The sequence below is a fragment of the Clupea harengus genome, chromosome 1 (assembly GCF_900700415.2).
Source record: "Clupea harengus chromosome 1, Ch_v2.0.2, whole genome shotgun sequence".
In the NCBI taxonomy this organism is placed as follows: Eukaryota; Metazoa; Chordata; class Actinopteri; order Clupeiformes; family Clupeidae; genus Clupea; species Clupea harengus.
Window position 1 is genome coordinate 9,535,445 of NC_045152.1, and position 21,728 is coordinate 9,557,172.

At 45.2% G+C, this 21,728-nt stretch overlaps 1 protein-coding gene across 1 annotated transcript in view; it reads right to left on the reverse strand.

Moving 5' to 3' along the window:
- The window catches only part of adam11 (ADAM metallopeptidase domain 11), a 27,673-nt gene extending 9,807 nt beyond the window's left edge, over nt 1-17,866 (reverse strand). The window contains exons 1-15 of the mRNA XM_031566876.2: nt 16,675-17,866; nt 15,979-16,175; nt 10,225-10,301; nt 10,057-10,123; nt 6,835-6,917; nt 6,103-6,166; nt 5,672-5,741; nt 5,301-5,428; nt 4,997-5,065; nt 4,400-4,471; nt 3,548-3,714; nt 3,062-3,146; nt 2,750-2,840; nt 1,462-1,513; nt 242-341 (exon numbers count right to left, since the gene is read on the reverse strand). Coding sequence (XP_031422736.1) covers nt 242-341; nt 1,462-1,513; nt 2,750-2,840; nt 3,062-3,146; nt 3,548-3,714; nt 4,400-4,471; nt 4,997-5,065; nt 5,301-5,428; nt 5,672-5,741; nt 6,103-6,166; nt 6,835-6,917; nt 10,057-10,123; nt 10,225-10,301; nt 15,979-16,175; nt 16,675-16,732 — 1,380 coding nt within the window. The 5' untranslated portion in view covers nt 16,733-17,866. The remainder of the gene's footprint in view (nt 1-241; nt 342-1,461; nt 1,514-2,749; nt 2,841-3,061; nt 3,147-3,547; nt 3,715-4,399; nt 4,472-4,996; nt 5,066-5,300; nt 5,429-5,671; nt 5,742-6,102; nt 6,167-6,834; nt 6,918-10,056; nt 10,124-10,224; nt 10,302-15,978; nt 16,176-16,674) is intronic.
- Between the last annotated feature and the right edge of the window lie 3,862 nt (nt 17,867-21,728).

Here is a 21,728-nt window from a genome sequence, read left to right on the forward strand (position 1 = left end):
GGAGGGAAAAACTCATAAAGTGTAACATAAACATGAATAAGGCTTAGCACAGCGGTATGGCGTAGGCATCAATGCACACGGTATCTCATATTTTTGTGGGCCATATGAAAAATTAATTAGGTCGGCCCTGTAACGTAATTTCTCCTGTGGTTTACAACACACGGTAGATTTCCTGCAAATCCAGACATTCGGACTTCCCAGGGGCTCCCCCTCTCCGCCACTCCCCCCACTCGACACTGACCTTGCTGGGCTTGTTGAAGAGGCAGCTCCCACCCCCCTGGAGCAGAAACTGCATGTACTCGTCCGTGCTACAGCGAGAGAACTTCCGTGGGAGGTAGTATCTGTCAGGATAGATGGAGAGAGAGAGAAAGAAAATTGGTTTGAATCCCAGATCTTGATATCATGTGATCAAAGGGGCCAAGTGTCAAATGATATCACATCAAAACCAATCAAATCATGTCAAACTACTCGAATGGGGTATGGTAACTTGCGGCAATTTTCAGATCATCAATCAGGAGATGTGTGTGTTTGGGTGTGGGTGTGTGTGTGTGTGTGTATGTGAGTAGACCAGCTCTAATCTCCGAGAAATCTGAGGACATTCTTAAGCTGTGGGATCTGTGTAGTATCAGTGGTCTGAGGGCCAGTCACAGTCATCAATTAATAACGTCCAATTACCTTAATGGACACACTGCCCACAGTAAGAATCACTGTCTAAAGAAGCACTTCGGCTTTCATGGCAACCCAAGGTTCAGTTTGTCCTGCCAAGATTATCCTACACAAGTCATCTCTCTCTCTCTCTCCCTCACTCTCTCTCTATCCCTCTTTCAAATATATCCACCTATACGTTCCTGTCCTCTCCCCTTTCACCTCAATCTCTTTTCATTGCCTGGATAAATCTTGGCAGCCGAGAGGGAGGTTTACGGTGGTTCATAAACTAACGCCGGCAATGTCCTTGTGTGGCCGTGACTGAGACACAAACGCGGGGGGACGCCGCCACCCTGAGCATCTCTGCGCTGTGGGCTTTCAGTAAGTGAGATTTACTGCTGGCCTTCCCTGTGCTGGCTGGATCATATATGGATTAATCAGCAGTCAGCAGTTACAGTGAGGGTGGCCAGTACAGCACAAGATGTCTTCACCTTAACTATCAAGAGGAGTTTCTGCACTTGGAAAACCATTCTGCATTTACATTTAGTGATTTAGCCTTTTTAGAAGATGCTTTTATGCAAAGGGATGTGGAGCACTATACGGTTATATATTTCAACCACCATATCCGCTTCCTGGTTATCAAATTCATGACCTCTGTGTTGTTAGCGCCTTGCTGTACCAGTTGAGACACAAGGACCCACATATTGCAGTTACTACATGAGAAGCATTATCTCTATGGTGTCATTAGCATCATGCAGTTACTACATGAAAAGCATTATCTCTATGGTGCCATCAGCATGAGCAGTGCAGGTTTACCCAGTGTCCTCCATGATGCAGCCCAGCCAGGCATCTGGACACTTGCAGTCACCTGCATGAGAGGGTGAGAGGAGGACGAAGAGGAGGAGGAGGAGGAGGAGATGAAACAAGCGGAAAAAAGGAAGAAAGGAGAGGCAATTTGAGACGAGGTCTACCGTTCCACAGAGTGCCCCCTAATTGCTCTGTGGCAACACAAACAAACACGCAAAAAAGCACAACGACTCAGCTTCCCGTCAGAGAGATGTCTCTGGGTGTTTTATGTGACGGTGTCTGATTGCTTGTCTCTGTGAGTAAGTGTACGTATGTGTGTCTGTATCTGTACACATGAAGGTGTGAGTTTCTGTGTATTTACTTGTCTTCAGTGTCTCTGTGTGTGTGTACTGTATGTTGTGTGTAACAGATAGTGTGTGATTTATTAATCACGGGCTGGGGGTGGAAGCAGACAGTAATTCTCTCGTTGCTTCTCAGGTGCTTTGGCCTATCAGATAACCTAATTACAGATGGACAGACGGTTTCAAATCAACCATGACCCCGCTCACACTGTCCTGAGGGATCACAGTTCAGACCAACTACACACACACACACACACACACACGGCCGTAAGTCGTTTTCCATTGATTAACAGAAGTGTTTCTTTCAATCCCTTCAGTACTAATTCAACACTGCTTCTCATAGTCGTAATACTTCCTGGACGAAGACGATCTCAGGACGGCACGTCATCTGTGCTACCAAGACGCTTCCTAATCATGACTGGTGCACTGAAATAAATTCCTCCCCAGGTGGCGAGGCCCTATGGGTGGTGGGCGTTGTGAAATGATCCGAGTCCAAATAAAAAAGCAGGACAGAATTCCAGTGAAGAGGACATGCTGTGACTGGTTGGCTGGAGCGGAGCCCTGAGTGAAACAGCTCTCCTTCTCTCTAACCCTGCTGCCTCTCATTGCTTATTTATTTTCCACCGCATCCTGTACGAGCACTCAGCTTTCTTCTCTCTTTCACCCTTCCTCCCGCTCCATAGATCTATCGATCTCTTCCATTTTTTGATTACCTGCTAAGTTGTACACTTTCTGTCTGTCTTTGTTCCTTCAGAGGGTATAATTTAACTTCTAATGTACTGTGTCTTCCAATCTGTGTTCTCTTTGTGTGTCTCAAGCGATGAGACGTACATATATCACCAATGGCATCTCAGTTCTAATCTCACTTCCTGCTCCTTCTCCTTTTCTCTTTCTCCAGCTGAGCCACTGATTTTTTATTTTTCCATCGTCAAAGGCAGTGCCAAAATCTCTCTCACCTGCAGAGCTGCGGATGTTGTTCCACCTCATGCCAAGGTTCTGGCCTAAACTCTGGCAAAGGGTGATGGCCATAGGGGATACATTTCCATACTGTAAAGACACACACACACACACACACACACACACACACACACACACACACACACACACACACACACACAAGTAGGAAAACACAGAAGGTCACTGAAAAGATCTGTTAAACGAACATAAGTCTAAAACACACAATCATCAATAGAAGGTACGTTTTAAAGGACACTATAACATGCCAAACAGACAAATATACACACACACACACACACACACACACACACCTCGTTGATGCCACCTCCTCTGGTGAGAGAACACACACCCCCTGAATAAGCTGTTCCGCTCCGGCTGCTCTGGAACGTGGTTCCCCTGCGGGAGACCAAGAGCAGACAGGTCAGTCTCAGAAGTTTGTAGATTGTTAGACTACGTACTCTTAGATGAAGGAGAGAACAACATTCCTGATTAAGCTAAGAAACCCTCGGGACATAGTAAAACACCACGAGATGACTACCTCAGGTACTATTGTGTCGTGGTTCAGCAATTTGTCCCATTGGCATAGTAGAAAGGAGCCACCCTATACAACACCAGGGGACAGCATCAGATAATCTTCAGTTGTTGAACTTTTGTTGAGCTTTTGTCATTTATCACTCAACGTTTTGCTTTACATGTGTGCTTTACATGCTTTACATGTGGTACAGGTGGAAGTGCAGTTGCTTTGGGACTGAGGCAGGACAGGGGAAACAGAGCTAGGCAATGCCGGGGAAACTCACGAGAAAAGGTGCACCACGTCGGCCTCCTCCTTCACGCTCTCCTTGCGGTACTTCATGAAGTTCTCCAGGGTCACCAGCGGGTCCACCACCACGGGAACCGGGTTTCCCGACGACCACGTCTCCATGGCAACCAGCACAATGCGGGTGTTCAGCTGCTCCTTATAAATCTGGGTGCCAGGATGACAGTGAATCAGGAAGAGAATGAACAGTAACTTTTAGTCATGACTTCACACAGCAAATGCACTCCTAAAACACTGAATGTTACAGTTGAATGCTAAATGGTTTGTATGACTCAAAGAACCCATTGTCAGCGAAACGACTTCCTCAAAAATGTCAAGTATGTGTCCAGCACTTTTTTGTCTATTTCTTGCTATGACACCGAGCTCTATCTAAAGATCTAAAAATCATTCATAAGGAGGCTGTAGAACCTTTAACTGATTCTCAGAACCGAGAACAGAAAACAGAAATCTCTACCTTTAAGAAGCTTTTAAAGACCCAACTCTTCAGAGAGCACTTCCCGTCCTAACTGGCACTTCGACTAGTGCGTAACTTGCAATTACAGCAGTTACATTTCTGCACTTCTTTTTCTTTTTTATTTCATTTTGTTATATTTCTTATGTAAAGTAGTATTTATTGTTACACCAGGTTCTATTGCTCGTAGCTTGACTATTCTCTCCCTTGTACGTGGCTTTGGACAAAAGCGTCTGCTAAATGACTAAATGTAAATCTAAATGTAAAGAAATCCTCCTAGACTGCCTCTCATTTTCTGAGTGTGTAATCTCATTAAATCCAGTCATCTTTCCGGCAGACGTACAATTCAAAGCCTGGTCCCTTCCACCTGCGTGTACTCACCGCGTCGGCCATGTTCACCACAGCTTTAGCAAAGTTCCTGCTCTGGGCCGTAGAGCGTTTCATCAGCACAAACTAGCCGAAGAGAGCAAAAGTGGCAGAGAGAGAGAGAGAGAGAGAGAGAGAGAGAGAGAGAGAGAGAGAGAGAGAGAGAGAAAGAGAAAGAGAGAGGGAGATAGCATTACAGAGGGATAGGAGCATGAAAAACCTCTTTGTCCATTAAAAATCTATTTCCTGGGTCATTGTCCATCCATCACAGTCTGGACCACTCAACCTCCTTAACCTCCGTCCTTCTGTGTCTGCTGACTCAGAGCCCACTGAAGCAGCAAGAGGTGAGCCTTAACTGGCTATGCACACCTTATCATGACTTCTGCCCTATTCTCTCCTCTCCTCTCCTCTCCTCTCCTCTCCTCTCCTCTCCTCTCCTCTCCTCTCCTCTCCTCTCCTCTCCACACACACACACACACACACACACACACACACACACACACACACACACACACACACACACACACACACACACACACACACACACACACACAACACACACAACACACACAACACACACACACACAGACTTTCATGATGCTCCAGGCTCACCATCTCAAAGTCATTGATAACCATGAGTTCGATGTACTTGGTCTCAGTCTGTACCCTGGGCCTCCAAGCCTGTGGGGAAATATGAAAGTTGAGAAGAACCACACTCTGCAGTTTTGTGTGTCAAAGCAAGTGTTAGATGTGTGTTTGTTTGTGTGGGTGTGTGGGTGTGTGCGCGCATGTCAGCAGGAGGGAGAGTGAGTGAATGAGTGTTGAATATGTGTGTCTTGTGTGTGTGTGTGTGTGTGTGCGTGCGTGCGTGTATGTGTGTGTGTTTATTTACAATGTGTGCATATGACTTTCTCACCCTTCTCTTGGAGCGTCTGAGTCCGTTAGTGTGTTCTGGCCTTTTTTGAGTGTCAAGACTGTCACCATAGTAACCATCATCTTCTTCTTCTCCATACTTTTGACTGTCTTGCTCATCCTGAGTACAACCTTGTATGCGAGAGAGAGCGAGTGTGTGTGTGTGGGGGGGGGGGGGGGGGGGGGTAAAAGAAAGACAGAGAGAAAGTTAGACAGACAGAGAGAAAAACAGACAGACAGAGAGAAAGACAGACAGACAGTCAGACATTCATCAGCAGAAGAGAGGCTGGCTTAGGGAAGGCGAAAGAAGTTACGCAAACTGGAGATTTCAAACACTTCGTGTCGGTGAGCTCTCTGCCAGGAAGCCCGTCATACCTGGGCAGGAGGGGGGTAGAGGGTGGAGTTTCACATCGGCCATCTTGCTGATTCGATGGGTTCCATCCACCTTTTGAAAAGCAGTGACGGTCAGACACAGAAATCTCTGAATGATCTGACAACTCTCTTTCTTACTCGGAAGGGCCTGTAGCCCGAGTGGTTACTGGATGTGTGTCTCACTCACACACACACACACACACACACACACACACACACACACACACACACACACACACACACACACACACACACACACACACACACTGAGAATAAATGGAGTGAATTTTTCAGAAGGGACTCTGACTGAAATACTGTGAGACTGCATGATTGGATGTGGAGCCATCTCCAGTTTACACTGCGTGTGCTTGGGGGTCTACTGAACAACACTGTGCCTTATTTGCAGATGTTATTTTCCACATCCATAAACTTACCTGGCGGCTCCCATTTAAAACTGGCCGGATGCCATAAGAATACAGCCCATCTGAAAACAGTCCACTGGAAAGATGGAGGAGACAGAGAACAGGTACCAGTATCATCTTAGGTCGGTAAGGAAAAGATCATAGAACAACAATGAAATGGAGCCGTGTCACGTTTGACAAGATACCCTTGGTTGACAAGACGGCAGGATGGTGTTTCACAAATCAGAGAGGTCCATGTCCTTGCCTGGGTGACTAAGATGACACACCACTACAGAGATTTATAGCAGTGCAGGTAATTGGCTGCAGTAAACGTGAGGTGACAACATTGATTGAATGGGTATTGATGAATTGAATTATTCAGGTGATAAAACTATAATCTACGCTGGACAGCCTTAGTTATATGTCAGATTACCAGCTACAGTAGTTCAAGTGTGTCTGTCAAATGCATGTGTGTGTGTGTGTGTGTGTGTGTGTGTGTGTGTGTGTGTGTGTGTGTGTGTGTGTGTGTGTGTGTGTGTGTGTGTGTGTGTGTGTGTGTGTGTGTGTGTGTGTGCGTGCGTGCGTGCGTGCGTGCGTGCGTGCGTGCGTGCGTGCGTGCGTGCGTGCGTGCGTGCGTGCGTGCGTGCGTGCGTGCGTGCGTGCGTGCGTGCGTGCGTGCGTGCGTGCGTGCGTGCGTGCGTGCGTGCGTGCGTGCGTGCGTGCGTGCGTGCGTGTGTGTGTGCGTGTGTGCGTGTGTGTACTCACTATAGGCCATGGCATGTTGACAGAGCCGCCCAGGAGCCTGGAACTCCTCTCAGCTTGCCATGGTAGTAACAGTGCTCTCCTCCCTATGAATGACAACAACATGTCATTCCCCTACTGTTCCACACATACAACACACATACAACACACACACACACACACACACACACACACACAAACACACACACAAACACACACGTTAACCTACACAAATATAAACATACACACTGTTATATGTACACATAAATCATGATATGTAAGAGTAAGTATTTTTCATGAAACACTGAAATATAGAAGACCATCAGACGAACAGCTACACACACTGGCACGTTGCAGTAGACAGACTGACGGACAGAAGACGTTACTGAAGACATTTTTCTTCCCATTTCATCCCAACTCTGCTCTTTGCCAAGAAGTTTCCACCACCATAGAGGAAGCACACAGCAGGTGGAGGGTCTCCCTGAGAGCCCGTAGTCATGGGAACAACCACCTGATTGGCTGGGAGTGCTAAGGGAAGAGTGGGTTGAGGGGTAGGGGGTGCTGCTGAACCACTTGCGCAATGTGCATAACGGTATATGTTAGTGTGTGTGTGCGTGCGTGCGTGTGTGTGTGTGTGTGTGTGTGTGTGTGTGTGTGTGCATGTGCATGTGCGTGTGTGTGTGTGTGCATGTGCATGTGCATGTGTGTGTGTGTGTGTGTGTGTGTGTGTGTGTTAGTGTGTGTGCGTGCGTGCGTGTGTGTGTGTGCATGTGCATGTGTGTGTGTGTGTGTGTGTGTGTGTGTGTGTGTGTGTGTGTGTGTATGTGTGTGTATGTGTGTGTATGTGTGTGTATGTGTGTGTATGTGCCATCCACCACTGATTTAGGCTTTCTATCCACTTGAAATTGAATCTAAATCACAATTGTGAGCTTGCCTATAGGCCTCATCCATCATATACTGGAAATGAGGCCATTTGATCCAGGGTGTCACTTCCTCTAACCTCCCCCATGGTGGGATCAGGTCTAGGACAGGGGTCCATATGCTGTGGATAAGAGTGGAATTCATACAAAACCAGCCTACATTGTGGGGGTGGTGCCTCACTATAAACAATGTGTGCTATAAACCTGCTCATTTCTGTGTATGAAAGAGGGTGTGTATATTGTGGGCTTGTATCTGTGTGTTATCATTGCACAGGCTTTTTTCCCTTCTACCTGTTCCTAAGTTGTGTGTGTGTGTGTGTTTGTGTCTGTGTGTGTGAATGCATTTGGTTTGGCGTGGGAAGAGCTTTTTTTCTGTACACTTGTACCGATCTGAAGCATTACTCAATGGAGGGTGTGTCCCCATTACAGATTTACCCAATCCTCTGCAGAGCATTAAAGTAGGACTCATAACAAAGCCTCTCTCTGAAAGACAGCCTTCTCGGAAACATAACCATATCTCCACCAGAAAGCTGAACACCACCGCCAATGCCCCAGCTCTCAAAGCCTTTCATTGTACTATGCGCAAATGGACCCATACAGAGTTTCAGGATCAGGACTGCATGCTCCACCAGAAAGAATATGAGCTGTGGTGTGAGAGCTCTTCTTGGGATTTGTTCAGAAATTCTAATCTATTCTGGGTTTTCTGGTGTTCACATGTCAGCAGAAATATGCACATCAGCGATTCCTTATTTGTCTGAGCTGTTCTGTCGACCTTCACTCACTCCTGCTTCAGACAGCCCAGGGTGACGGAGACCACTAGGGCTACACTGTGGACCAGGACCCTCACTGCTGTGGTTCTCCATTCATTTCATATTGAAGGGGGGGGAGAGGTTGTTTTCTATTAGCCTTGCTGGGGAAAAACACTTCACATGTCACTTTGCACAGTGTGAACAGAGCACACTAACCAATAGCCAATAACCAGTGACTAAGACACAGTCCCTGAAACAAAGAAAGTTAGTAACATAATCTCTTCCTTGAAGGATGTTTTCGGACATCCGATGAAGTTAGATAGTCAGCTTGGTTTCTAAACGAGATATAATTGCATGTTTACTGGGGTAATACAATACAAAAGCATTATATTTCAAGCAACGCAGATCCTCTACAAACACCATCAGACCTTCTTTACACACACAATGTCTTGTGTCTGCTTATTTTTATACCTACATTTCCCAGAGTTCTCTGCTAAATTAGGACATAGAAATGGACACCTGACTGGTCGAGACTGGTTATGATTTATGCTAGTCATTTTGCACTACTACAGTTCTCTATCTCTCCATCAGCAGCTCTGGGCCAAGCTGATATTCAATGTGGACCTGATTCCATGTTTTATGATCTCTCTCTCCCTCAGCATACAGACATCAAACTCTCTAGACACGTCTTCTTTTGCTTTGTACCTTGTATGGACTTTATAAAAACCCGTCATTTAATAAGATAACTTTGTCGTTCTGCTTCCAATCTTTTAAGTTGCGGTCACACGAGCCAGCCGTAACACATGCATATAGTCAAAAGGCTAGCATGCACGACTATTCCAATTATTTTCATAAATGTCAACACATAATTCATACTCAAGTAAGTCATTCTTGATCTAATTATGATCAAATGACTGTAGATGGTTCGCTGACACGTAAAGACTGTGAGGTCTCCATCAGCATCCCATGTTGAGACTATACTGTATACTGTATATTCTTTTTTTTTGTTTTTATACATTTGTTTATTGAAACACATCATATCAAATAGCATAGATCTTGTACAATTAGCTGTGATCATTTTTTTTTTTTTTTTTTAAACAGACATGTAAAAAAAAAAAAAAGATATACAAGAAAGAAAGAAACATATACAAAACTTAAAAACCCACCCACGCTCCCATCCCAAGTTGGTCCACCTTTCTCTATCATATACTGTATATTCAATAGGAGTAACTTTGAATGAATTAAGAATCTTAAGAATAAATTGGAAAATAAATCCAGAGAAGGGTGCATTGCCTTAAACAGGACCATGTGTCAAGCGTGTGTGTGTGTGTGTGTGTGTGTGTGTGTGTGTGTGTGTGTGTGTGTGTATTCCAAAGCTCTCACCCACCCCATCTATAAAACAATAAACAGACATGTATGGATACGCTTTCAACATTTTTCACTCGCACGCTATTGCTTTACAGACACAACATACACACACACACACACACGGACACGCACAGGCACACACACACACACACACACACACGGACACACACACACACAAACAAACAAACAAATATCTGTAACTAACTCACCGCAGATTGTGACGGCTTTCCCTGCTCATCAAAGTGCCGTTCCACATAATCTGATGACAGCAGATCACTTAAGGCAAAACAGACAGGAAGGGTGAACTTGAGTTGGCCTGAAGATCATGATGGAACATGACAGTGATTATTATAGCAAGTGACATGTAAAATACTCACTGGTTCAGCTCCAGGTCCAGAGTGAAGCTGCTTCCAAAGGCCTCCACCTGGAAACTACTCTGGGCCAAATGAACCGGCTGGATGGAGGGAGGGAGGAGAGAGACATTAAGACCCCTGGCTACTGGCTACCTGTCATTTCTATCTAGTCAAACACCATTCACAGTGATAACTCTAAAGTTCCTAAAGCAGACCCTTTCCTGCTGACTAAATATTGAGTGCAGTGCCTCCAAAAGCAGGGTGCCTGCGAGAGATCCATCCCCGATCTGTCATTTTCAGAGCCATTCAGAAACACCAGTGATTATACACACAGGTACACGCTCAGACTAAGATGCTGAGCCAAATAGATGACACGGTGGACGGCCAACGTCGCTAGATTTAAACACTTGAAAAGTGCAGTCAGCATTCATAACTGTTTTCATGCAATTGACAAGTTCATCTTTTACTGCATACCACCCGGAATGTGCTGGCTTGACCGTTCTAGATAATTCCATTCACACTATGACTCAGCCACACACACGCGCGCGCGCACACACACACACACACACACACACACACACACACACACACACACACACACACACACACACACACACACACACACACACACACACACACACACACACACACACACACACACACACACACACACACACACACACACTCACAGAGATACACACAAAAACAATTATGACTCCTGACACTGCGTTTTCCAAATGCAGTGCTGTTAAAGGATTTACAAGGACAGCCTGTGATCATCAAAAGGAAGGAGTCCAAGAAGCACTTTGCAGTACATTAAAACACGGGACATAAAAACGTGCAAATGAAAAACAGCGACGGTGTCCTCTAATGCTCTCTTTCCTCCCCCCATTCAATGATTCTGTCACGATTTTCAGCACTCGGATAAAACACGACACAACAATGTACCGTATGCTACATTCTTTGGCTCCATTTGCTCCGACCTCAGCCACAGAGAGAGACATGTGTGTTGCGAATGATAAGTGATACGTCGAAGGTTGTTCATGCTTGTCCCTTTCAAACCGCTGATTACAGCATCCCAACTCAGATATCCACTTTCACTGAGTATGCAAAGTATGTGTGTGAGAGCATTAGATCATCAAGATCATTCGTTGGCTATGGACACACTCTGGGGAACAGCATCTCTCGCCAAGTGTTGTTTTTGCCTTTTAGCTCAGCGGGCTCCTTGGGCAGGGGACACCAGCATTTCCTCTAGAAACTGACCGTCCAGCGGAGCTAGGGTTGCAGCCCTGACCCCTCCCACTTGTGTGCCTCCTCTTCCTAACACACTCCAGCGAGGCTCAGTGAGCTGAATCACATGGATGCCTTGACATCACCTGACTATGGAATGGATACCTTCGGGGTCTGGTGCAGAAGACCAGATCAGCTTCAGATCGGCTGTCTCACTCTTGTCAGGGTTGACTTAAGACTTCAAGTCATTTTGACTTCATTTTGTATGTATCATGTATATACCATCTTTACGTTTGCATGTATCATGTACATTTAATACACGTATGCTAGCATGCTTATCCTGATATGTGTATGAATTCAACTGCCATGTTTCTGATTCCCTCGCCTCCCTCTCTCCTCCCTTCCCTTTTGCCCCCCCCCCCCTTATATCTCTACCTCTCTATCCGGCCAGCTCCGAGCAGATGGGTCCCCCGTTATAGGTTCTGCTCAAGGTTTCAGGGAGGTTTTCCTTGCCCCTGTCACCTTTGTGCTTGCCCCATGGGCTCTATAAAGCACCTTGAGACAATTTTATTGTTTTGGCACTATATAGATAAAATTAGATTGAATTCCATGCTCCAGAGGCACACACCAAAGTGGAACCTTTTATCAACTGCATCACTTGGGGGCTTTGTGTAAGAGCATCTTCAAAATTACTTCATGTTAATGTGATCCTCCAAAAGTGTATTTTTTTTTTAATCTTGCTGAGTGGACACTTACCCTGGCCAACACCAAACGGTGGGGTTCAGGCAAATAAGTCTGACAGCAATGCTGAAGGGCTCCAGGAAGTGGACTAGCCCAGAGACTAATAAAACGTGTCTGAAAGCATTTAGTCACTATGGAAGTACATGCATATGCAGTGATGCTGATGAATAATAATGACTCCCTCTAAAAGTCATCTATGCCATTGGCGCTGATGAGATTGAGGTTAAACTATATGGCAAGTTCTCATGAAAGCCATAAACATAGTGTGACAAGGTTTGTTCATTCAAAGACCTAGTCAAAGAACATTGGTTTAAAGACATACAATAATGACCAAACCTTCAGGAAGTGAAATTATATGTAGCTATGGGGCTGTATTTGATTGTGAACAGCCATTTTGAGGTAATCAAATAATTTTGCTAAAAACAAAATAACACAACATAGAAAAGCTGGCCTCCATTTTGATTTGGCCATTTCATTAATTGCTTTATACCCATAAAAGACCTTTTCACTTGTTCGTTTAACACATTATCTCCTGCGCCAGCTTTCACAGATGACCTACCAGGGCATCTCTTCACACTTTAACAATCCACGCTAATGGGACTACATTAATGCTGAATGACACTCCATGTCAAACTCAACGACTGCTGCACTGAAACAAGTAGACGGGGTTGAATTACAACCCCGCAATAATTGTTATGCCAAATCATACTCCACTACATCAAACGCCCTGTTGGTTCTGCAGCTGACAAAAATCAAGAAACTGCCAAAAAAGCAGTTACTACCCATGTTACAAAACCCCAACAGTGGGAAAAAAACAATCCCAAAACAAAACTTTGGAACAGAAGCTAAGTCGTCGCCCCAAATGTACAATGGTAATTGAGAGGAGCAGGCGGAGGCATTGTGAAACAGCAATTAAGCTGGTTTGGAAGCAGCTCCAGAATTAGTATGATTTCCCCCACACTAGGAGTGACACATGAAATATTTACACGGCATCACACAGCAGAGCCAGTGGACCGAGAGAATCCAGTTAGGATCACTTTTGTGCAATTACAGCGCGAGACATGAGGACACCCAGAGACAGGCGGGGGGGGGGGACGGACAAATGAGGAAGAGCAAGATGGAGGAAGGTAAAGGAACAGAAGAAGACGAAACAGGCAGACAGATACTGTAGATAGATAGATAGATAGATAGAAGTATAGATAGATAGATCATTCATTTATACATCAATTCATAAATAACTGAAACTTTGTCAACAAGAAGTTCAAGAGTTCACAAAAAATGACAGTGAGTATGAGACAGTAATAAACAGCAAGCAAGAGAGAGAGAGGGGGAGAGAGAGAAGGAGAGAGAGAGAGAGAGAGGAGAGAGAGAGAATGGGGGGTTAGGGAGCAGATTCCTGGCAAAGGCAGCACTTTAAAGCACACTGGCCTGTTTAAATATTAAAGAGGACATACTTCAACACAGAGCTAAATAATGAAGACAGAAGGAAAGAGAGGAGCAGATGAAAGCAGGGCAGAAGAGGAGGAGAGGAGGAGGGGAGGAGAGGAAAAAGGGTGGGGCCCACTCATCAGGCAGGCTATATGAGCAGTACCCTGGGCTTATCACGAAAGAGATATGATTCACAGACATCTTTTAACACACTAAAAAGAAATAAGATATTTCCGATAAGAGTAACCATTGCATCATGCAAAATGCTACCACTTGCTAACTTACAGACACAGGTAATGTACATTTACACACGTATGTTGTGCCACTATCATGTATGTACACCTCAAATCAAACATATCGGTGGTGCTCAAAGCTGTTCACTAGAGCCAGCTGTACATTTAATGGCTGCAATAATGTTAGCTGACAGACAAAATGTCAGTGCAGTGCATCTTCCATAGACATGAGCAGTCAATGGGAGGAAAACTCTTTTCAGCAAAACTGAAAGTGTAATGCTGTTGCCCTCAAGCACTGACATAAACAGTACTTTGATGTTAGTGAAACACGCAGTAGTGAATGGATATGCTGAAATCAGCAAAGGATAAACTGTGAATGCAGAAAGTCGGGAAGGAGCTCACCATAGTGAGCACTTCTTTGATGTCTATGTCCCTAGAATGGAAATGAGGGCTTATGTCAGCGCCACCCTGATCGTGCTGCCCCACAATCTGGACCTAAATAATAGGATGTCTGCTAACAGTACTGTCACCCCATTACCAATGCATGGAATTAGACAAGAGGTTTATAGGAGAGACACTAGCCCAACTCTAAAGCCTGTAGCCGCAGGCACAGCAACACAACACAGCAGTTCCCCCAACTGTCAAAGTGTCACAAGTGGATTTAAACATCCCCTAGTAGGAGCCATGCCTGGCTTCATATGCTACATTAAGACCTAGATGGGAGCTAAATGAACATGAGGATCTGTCAAACAAGACTTCCATTTGCCAGCCATTTTTCATGGATGAAAATGTAAACACTGTGTATCACACACGATTACTTTTTTTTTCAATGTTCTGCATATCATACAATCTTTTGCCATTTAAGGCCAGAACTGGCCTTGTCATAAATTACTGACACACATTATCATTCTGGTTCATCCTGAATTTCAGACATTGTGTGCCTTACAGACCACTCAGGACCAACATGAGCCATGTTTGCTTTACATTTACATTTACATTTAGTCATTTAGCAGACGCTTTTATCCAAAGCGACGTACAAGGGAGAGAATCAAGCTAGGAGCAAATATAGACCCAGTGTCTATTTCTTTATTTTACAAAAGAAATAGAAAAAAAGTGCAGGAATGTAGCTACTGTAAGTGCAAGTTAGGTACTAGTAGAAGTGCAAGTTAGGAAGTGAGGTGCTCTCTGAAGAGCTGAAGTTTCTATGTGCGGACCACTGATGTCCCTTTAGCACACTGGACCAGAATGGTGCCATAACACGTCTGCCAACCAAAGACCAGACACCTAGCGCTGACTCAGTGGAGCCTGGCTTCCATGGCAGACTGTGATTCACATGCAGCCGTGGAGGCCAGCACTCCCAGCTGTCCTCCTGAAGCTCTCAGACGGCACACCTTTCTCTCCCCGCCAGATACAGCCCTGGCCCTTCATCTGCATGTGTGATTAGTCATTTAGTAGACTTTCTCATAGCACAGTTTAGTGAGGCTTGGTATATTACCAGTATATATGGTTCCTGGGTGCTGAACCCATCCATTTGAAAATGCTTCACTATGCTTATGCCGGGGGTGGGGGGTGGAGGACTGGCTATCGGTGACAAAGTTTTACTGCTTAAGGGGAAACTTTTGCTGAGGAAGACGTGTCATAGAATTAATTTACTGGAGGGCTTGAACACCAGAAAGTGCACCACAAGCATGTAAGCAGTTCTGATGCAATGTATCATCTTATAGACTAAATTCCTGCTGACATCCCCATGTGAGCGAGATAGTTGAGCTTCTATTGCACTAAAAATGGATGTGGGGTTACAAATGTTGTAATCCAGCAATATATTGAAAAGAAGCAAGAACAAAGATGCAAAAGACAACATGCCCAGGACTACGCACTGAGAACCAGCAGTCTCTGATACACAAAACACGGAAAAACAAAGCAGCAGGTTGATAGACCCAGCAAGGTGTGTTAGCCTACTTACTCCCTGAGAAAATACACTGATAACTGACAAGCACCGGTAACTTTACAAGCAGTATTCTGGGCGCAGATAATGGATCACTTCATGGATCTCCATGGGGTGTTTTCATTCATCAGCATTAGTATGAGTATTACACCTTACCAGCCAGGTAAATATCTCAGCTACTACCTCAGGGAGTTTCCTTACCGTAGCGATGTCGGGGATGTCCCTCAAACGGGTATCAAGTTGGGGGTTGGCTGTCTCCCCCTCCGAGTAGCGCTGCAACAAGAGCCGGTGAGGACGGACGAATTCCTCAGCCACCGCGCTACTCTCCCCCCGCTCTTTCTCCGGGAAAACCCAGTCCCACACACTTGCATCTCGCGCCAAAGAATCGCCGCCACTGCCTGTAACACAACGACAAGGAGTCATTATTTTGTATCTCATGCTGACTGATTGCCAACAAATTTACTAGCAAATAGGGATTGTAGTCTTTAGGGAGGGAGATGGGCTACACCTTTTATGAACGAAAAGGACAGCAACATTTGCGCTTTGTTTTAGCACCATTCTTTTTATTAATTGAGCAAATACGTTTTATCTCTCAACACTGTGGGCTTGTGAGCGAGTGTTCTGCGGCTTAAATGTGTTGATGCAGCAAATCCAGCGCAGCGGCTGGCTCTCAAACGGCGGCGGGGGTTTGAACGCTGATCGGGGTTTGGCACCGAGGCAAGAACCCCCAGCTGTGAATCTTTGAGCGGGGAAAAACGATTACAGGGGCAAAAAATATACAGTGTGAGGGAGGTAAAGCGAAGGCGTAATAAGATTGTTTTACGACGTCACCCTCCCCTTCTCCTCTCTATTTTTCGCAACCTTTCCAGCCTTCTCTCGGCTCCCCCGGTTGCTTACCTGTCACGGAAAGCCTCGCGCTCACTGCAGCAAACACAAGGCACCGCACTGCGAGCATCCTGTTCACGTAGTCCCGTGCTCCCACATCGAGCAATAGCGCTACGAATAGGCGAATTCACGATGAAAAACGAACCCAGCAGCAGCACCACAAGGAAAAGCGAAAAGCGAGTAGCAAAATGCTGGTGAGGAAATATCTGTTTTCACGACCCTCCTCTCCTGTCTTACCGCTTAAAACCTAGGCGGGCAGGCGCATTACGGTTAAATCTGAGACAGGGTGGCGCTGCAGTTAAAAGAAAAATATATGGTGAAGAATCGATGTTGGTTAAACAAATGTGAAAATCAGTTACTTGTCAGGCGCCATGCACGTATGATGGACATGGTGCTTGGAGGGGTGTGTGTATATGTGAATGGCCTATGTGTGTGCGTGAGTATGCGGTATGCGGAAACGCGGGGCAGTCGGAAAAATGAACGGCTCTGCGGTGGAGAGGGCACGTGGGACCTGGAGTACCCTCCCTCATCTCGCATCTCCCTCTATCTCCAAGCATCCTTTCGCCGTTGCCATGCAGCTCTCTGCCTTGACTTCAATGCGACAACCTGACATAGGCTCTGGCAGAGAAGGTGGTCGAGAAGTTGGCGTATGACATTGGCTGGACCACTGAGCGGCCGATAGCTTCATGCTTCATACCAGAAATACACTGTTCGAGAACACTGGTGTTTTATGGAAGCACAGCTCTAATCAGGTCATAAGAGTATCTCACAGAAAGAATGAGTGGGTGTGTGGGTGGGCGGAAGGGATGGGTAGATCTTAAGCATGCACCTGCTTAGACCACAGATCACCTTTTAAAAAACTATGTAAACAAAAAAACTCACCCCCCCTGTGGTGTGTATTTGTGTGTGTTATGCATATTGGATGGAGGTCACAGTGGCATATCTAATAGTAGCTGGGAGTAACACTGAACTCAAAACCCCTTTTCTTTTTTCTTCCTTTTTGGAATGAAACAGAGGAAGCACTGATTTAGAACCATTTTTCTCTCTCTTTCGCTCTCTCTCCCTCTCTCTCTCTCTTTCTCTCTCTCTCTGTCTCTCTCTCACTCTCTCTCTCTCTCATTTCATTGAGTCTGCTTTCAGATGACATACAGCAAAAAAAAAAAAGTATAAAATATTCAGTGAGCTTCTGCTGAAACACTCAGAAGAGTTCCATTAGTGTGGCAAGAGGCAGTTTGACAGATGCGCTTGCACACACACACACACACACACACACACACACACACACACACACTGATATAGCAGTGATGTAATGTAAGCTCCCTCATTGATCTTATAGTTACAGCCTTGCCAAAAAGGGTGAGGCATTGAGAACGATGAGACGATGAGAGAGGTTCCTCTTTGTGCTCCTAAGAAAAGGAGTCCACATTACTCTGGGAGGAAAAGCACTTCCTTGGCTCGGTCCCCTGATGGATGTGACAGTCTGGCAGCATTGCCAGATGGCTATATCAGACGAGTCTGCACCTACTATCAATACGATCACTGTGCCACGGGCAGAGTAAAGCACCAGTCAGCCCTTTGCACTCAACGGCCAGCGAAGGAGATGAGATGATGGAGTGCTCTTAGAGGAATTTATTTCTCATCTCTTTTAATTAAAGACCTAATACCAAGGTCTTGTCATTATGGATTTATCAGGTGGTCACTGAAAATTAGGTCAGTTTCATATTGTCCTTTTATGAGTATGTGATTGGCCTCATTCCATCCAATCACATAAGCACAAGACATTGCAAAGGAGCTGGTCTACTCTAACCCTTGGTAAATGTATCAGTAAAAGTCCTAATGTCCTTGTTCTTGGTAAATATCAGATAGATTACCACACTTTCTGACCCATTATATGTATTGGTTGGTTATTTCATTACGTTTTATTTGGTAGTCTAACAAAATAACAATGCAGAAAATAGACAACACAATGGCATTACTTTCAGATGGTTCCATTCATCAGTAAAATAATATGTACACACATTTCTCTGGGTAGCTTTTGTAGATGTAAGTCAAACGGCACTGTAGACTGAGCATTATTGTATTAGGATCCATTAGGTCAGAGCATGATCAATAATAATCACATCATAAAGTTATATACCAGTGGGTGCTTGAGCCAAAGTCTATGGGCATACCGGGAAAGAGGTGATTTGGATTTTCTTGTAATCCAGATATAAACATAAATTCTTATTTGACTGGGGGGGCTATAGACCATTTAACATTATACCTGAAACTCATGCTAATCAGTTTGCCCATACCGTTATCACAATTAAGCTGTGAAATGAGTCAACATGGCCAATGGGATAACCACAGGGGTAACAGGGGATCCAAAAATGTTTCATAAAGATGTACAGCCATAAAGATAAGTGAGCTCATATGAGGAAATGAGTACTGGAATACTGGGAAAGCAAAATGGTTCCATGTGGCCCCAAGCCAGGTAGACATACTCAGAGGCTGCTGACATTGCTGCAGCAGTTAATGAACTAAAATGTCTCGAGGTGCCTCTCTTTGTGTAAAAATACTCTCTAGTCTGATAACTCCCACTCATAATGCCCTCTAGCCCACTCAGTTGTTGTCAATGTTATGTTTGATATACGTTAATGCCTTTTTTTTAGGTTGTATAGCCTTTTTCACTCTGGCAGGAGGACTGCCAATGGAAACTAGCCTTTTGGCTATAATTGGGTGCATTTACATTTTAATGTTCATGAATGTACACTGTCCCTCTTGATCAAATAAACAAATTGATTGATTGACTGATTGATTGATTGAGTTCCCCAGTGTGTGTCTGACAAAAGCCCTCCAGTTGCTGCTGCTGCCAAAAGATTTCCCCGGTGCTGAGGCCCACGAGTGCCTCAATGCATCCTTCTCGATAGTTGCATTTCAAGTCCTTATTTGTCAATGCTCCCTTCTACCCTTCCTTCCTTTCTTTTTGTCCTAGACCTCATTCTCATTCGAAACTGTGCCACAGACTACATAACAGGCACACCTCTGCACCTCTGTGGTCACTGTTTCACTCAGTTTACTGTGCGTCTCCCCGGAACAGCCCTCTTGTTCCACCACCTCTGGTTTATGTTCTGCACAACCTCTGCAACCGGTCTCCCACCCACTTCTCCTCAGTGGTCTCCTCCACTCTACCTCCTTCTAGCACGTTTACCTCACTAGAGTTCAATGATGCCACAGAGTCTCTCTGCTCTACACTGAGCGGATAGGCTGTGTCCTCTTTTCACCAAACCTGCTCGCTCTACCCAGCCTCCCCCAGGGCTGACCTATACTATCTGAAAGATGCACACCGATCTCAGAGCTGCTGAGAGAAAGTGGTGTAAATCCAGTGACCCCTCTGATCTAAAGGGTTATAGGTCATTCCTGTATTTCTTCTCATCCAGCATCAGTGCTGCCAAAACTGCTTTTTACAATGATAAGTTTAGCAGTACTACAGACACTTGGAAATTATTTTCCACCTTCAAAACATTAATCAATCCTCCACCACCTCCACCAGACAGAAACCTCTCAGCTGACATAGTTGCCTCTTTCGTTAATGAAAAGTTGGTGGCCTTCAGTAGCCAATTCTCGGAACCACTCAAAGACAACCAGTCCCCACCGGTTAAGGGTGCATCCTTCTCCCTGGTGAGCCGTTTTACCCAGGGGCAGCACACCTGCAGGCCAAACATTAAGCAGTCCTACTACAGGTTTTTCCTTGCCTCCCCTGGTCAGTGTTGCACCACCTCCCTCACCCAGCCTTCTACCTGTGGGCAAGGCACCAGAAAGGATAACATTTAGCTGTCCTTACTATATACCCTTCTCTGTCTCCTCCAGTCAATGGCGCATCACTTCTTTCATTCACCCCTCTTACTGAGAATGAGGTTTCAAAACTTCTGACTTGTATCCGTCCTACTACATGTCTGCTGGACCCCATTCCTACCAACCTCCTCTAAGCCTTATCTCCTGCAATTGTGCCAGCAATCACACATGTGATAAATGTTTCAGTGGCTTCGGGAACATTTTCAACCACATTTAAATGGCTCGGATAACACCCCTGCTCCAAAAGCCTTCCCTCAACCCTGCTCAAGTTGAGAATTACCGTCCGGTCTCGTTTCTTCCATTCTTTTCTAAAGCTATCGAAAGGGCGGTTTTCAAAACAGGTCTCAGAATTCCTCTCACAGAAAGACGTCCTTTATCCAAATCAGTCGGGCTTTAAGAGTGGCCACTCCACAGTCATCTGTGACAGCTAGAGCAGCAGCTCAGTTCTCGGTTCTTATCTTGATGGACCTATCAGCAGCCTTTGACACAGTGAACCACCACATCCTGCTATTCATACTCTCTGATATGAGCATCTTGGGTAAAGCGCATTCTTGGTTTGAATCCTACCTGACAGAGATAATTTCGAAACACTGTTAATGACTTAAGAATATATTAATCAAGTGCCTTGTATTAATAATGACTTTGTATGAATCATGTGCTTATGTAAGCAGGAACATGGCCTCTCTGTGTTTCTGTGTGTGTGTAACTTAGATTGCCATCACAATTTCAACATAAAAATCACCTCTTCATCTTTCACCTCAACCAAGGCGGCAAGAAACCTGAGTGTGATGATTGATAACCAGCTATCCTTCTCTGGCCATGTTGCGTCTGTCTCCCAGTCGTGCTGCTTTGCACTATACAACATCAGAAAAATCAGGCCTTACCTGATTCTGTATGCCATTCAACTCTTGGTACAGCTAATGGTTATCTCTCACCTTGACTACAGCAAGGCCCTTCTAGGGGGTCTCCCAGCATGCACAGTGAAACCCTTACAGATGGTCCAGAATGTGGTGGCACATCTGGTTTTCGACCAATCCAAAAGGCCACATGCCACTGCAATGCTCTCCAACTTCCATTGGCTGCCCATGGCCCATCAAATTGAAGTCACTAATGCTTGCCTACAGAATGATTTCTGGGTTTGCATCCATCTACTTCAACTCAATCATACAGGCTTATGCTCCTTCTCGGCCACTGCATTCCTCCAGTAGTAGAACGAGCTACCAAATGCTATC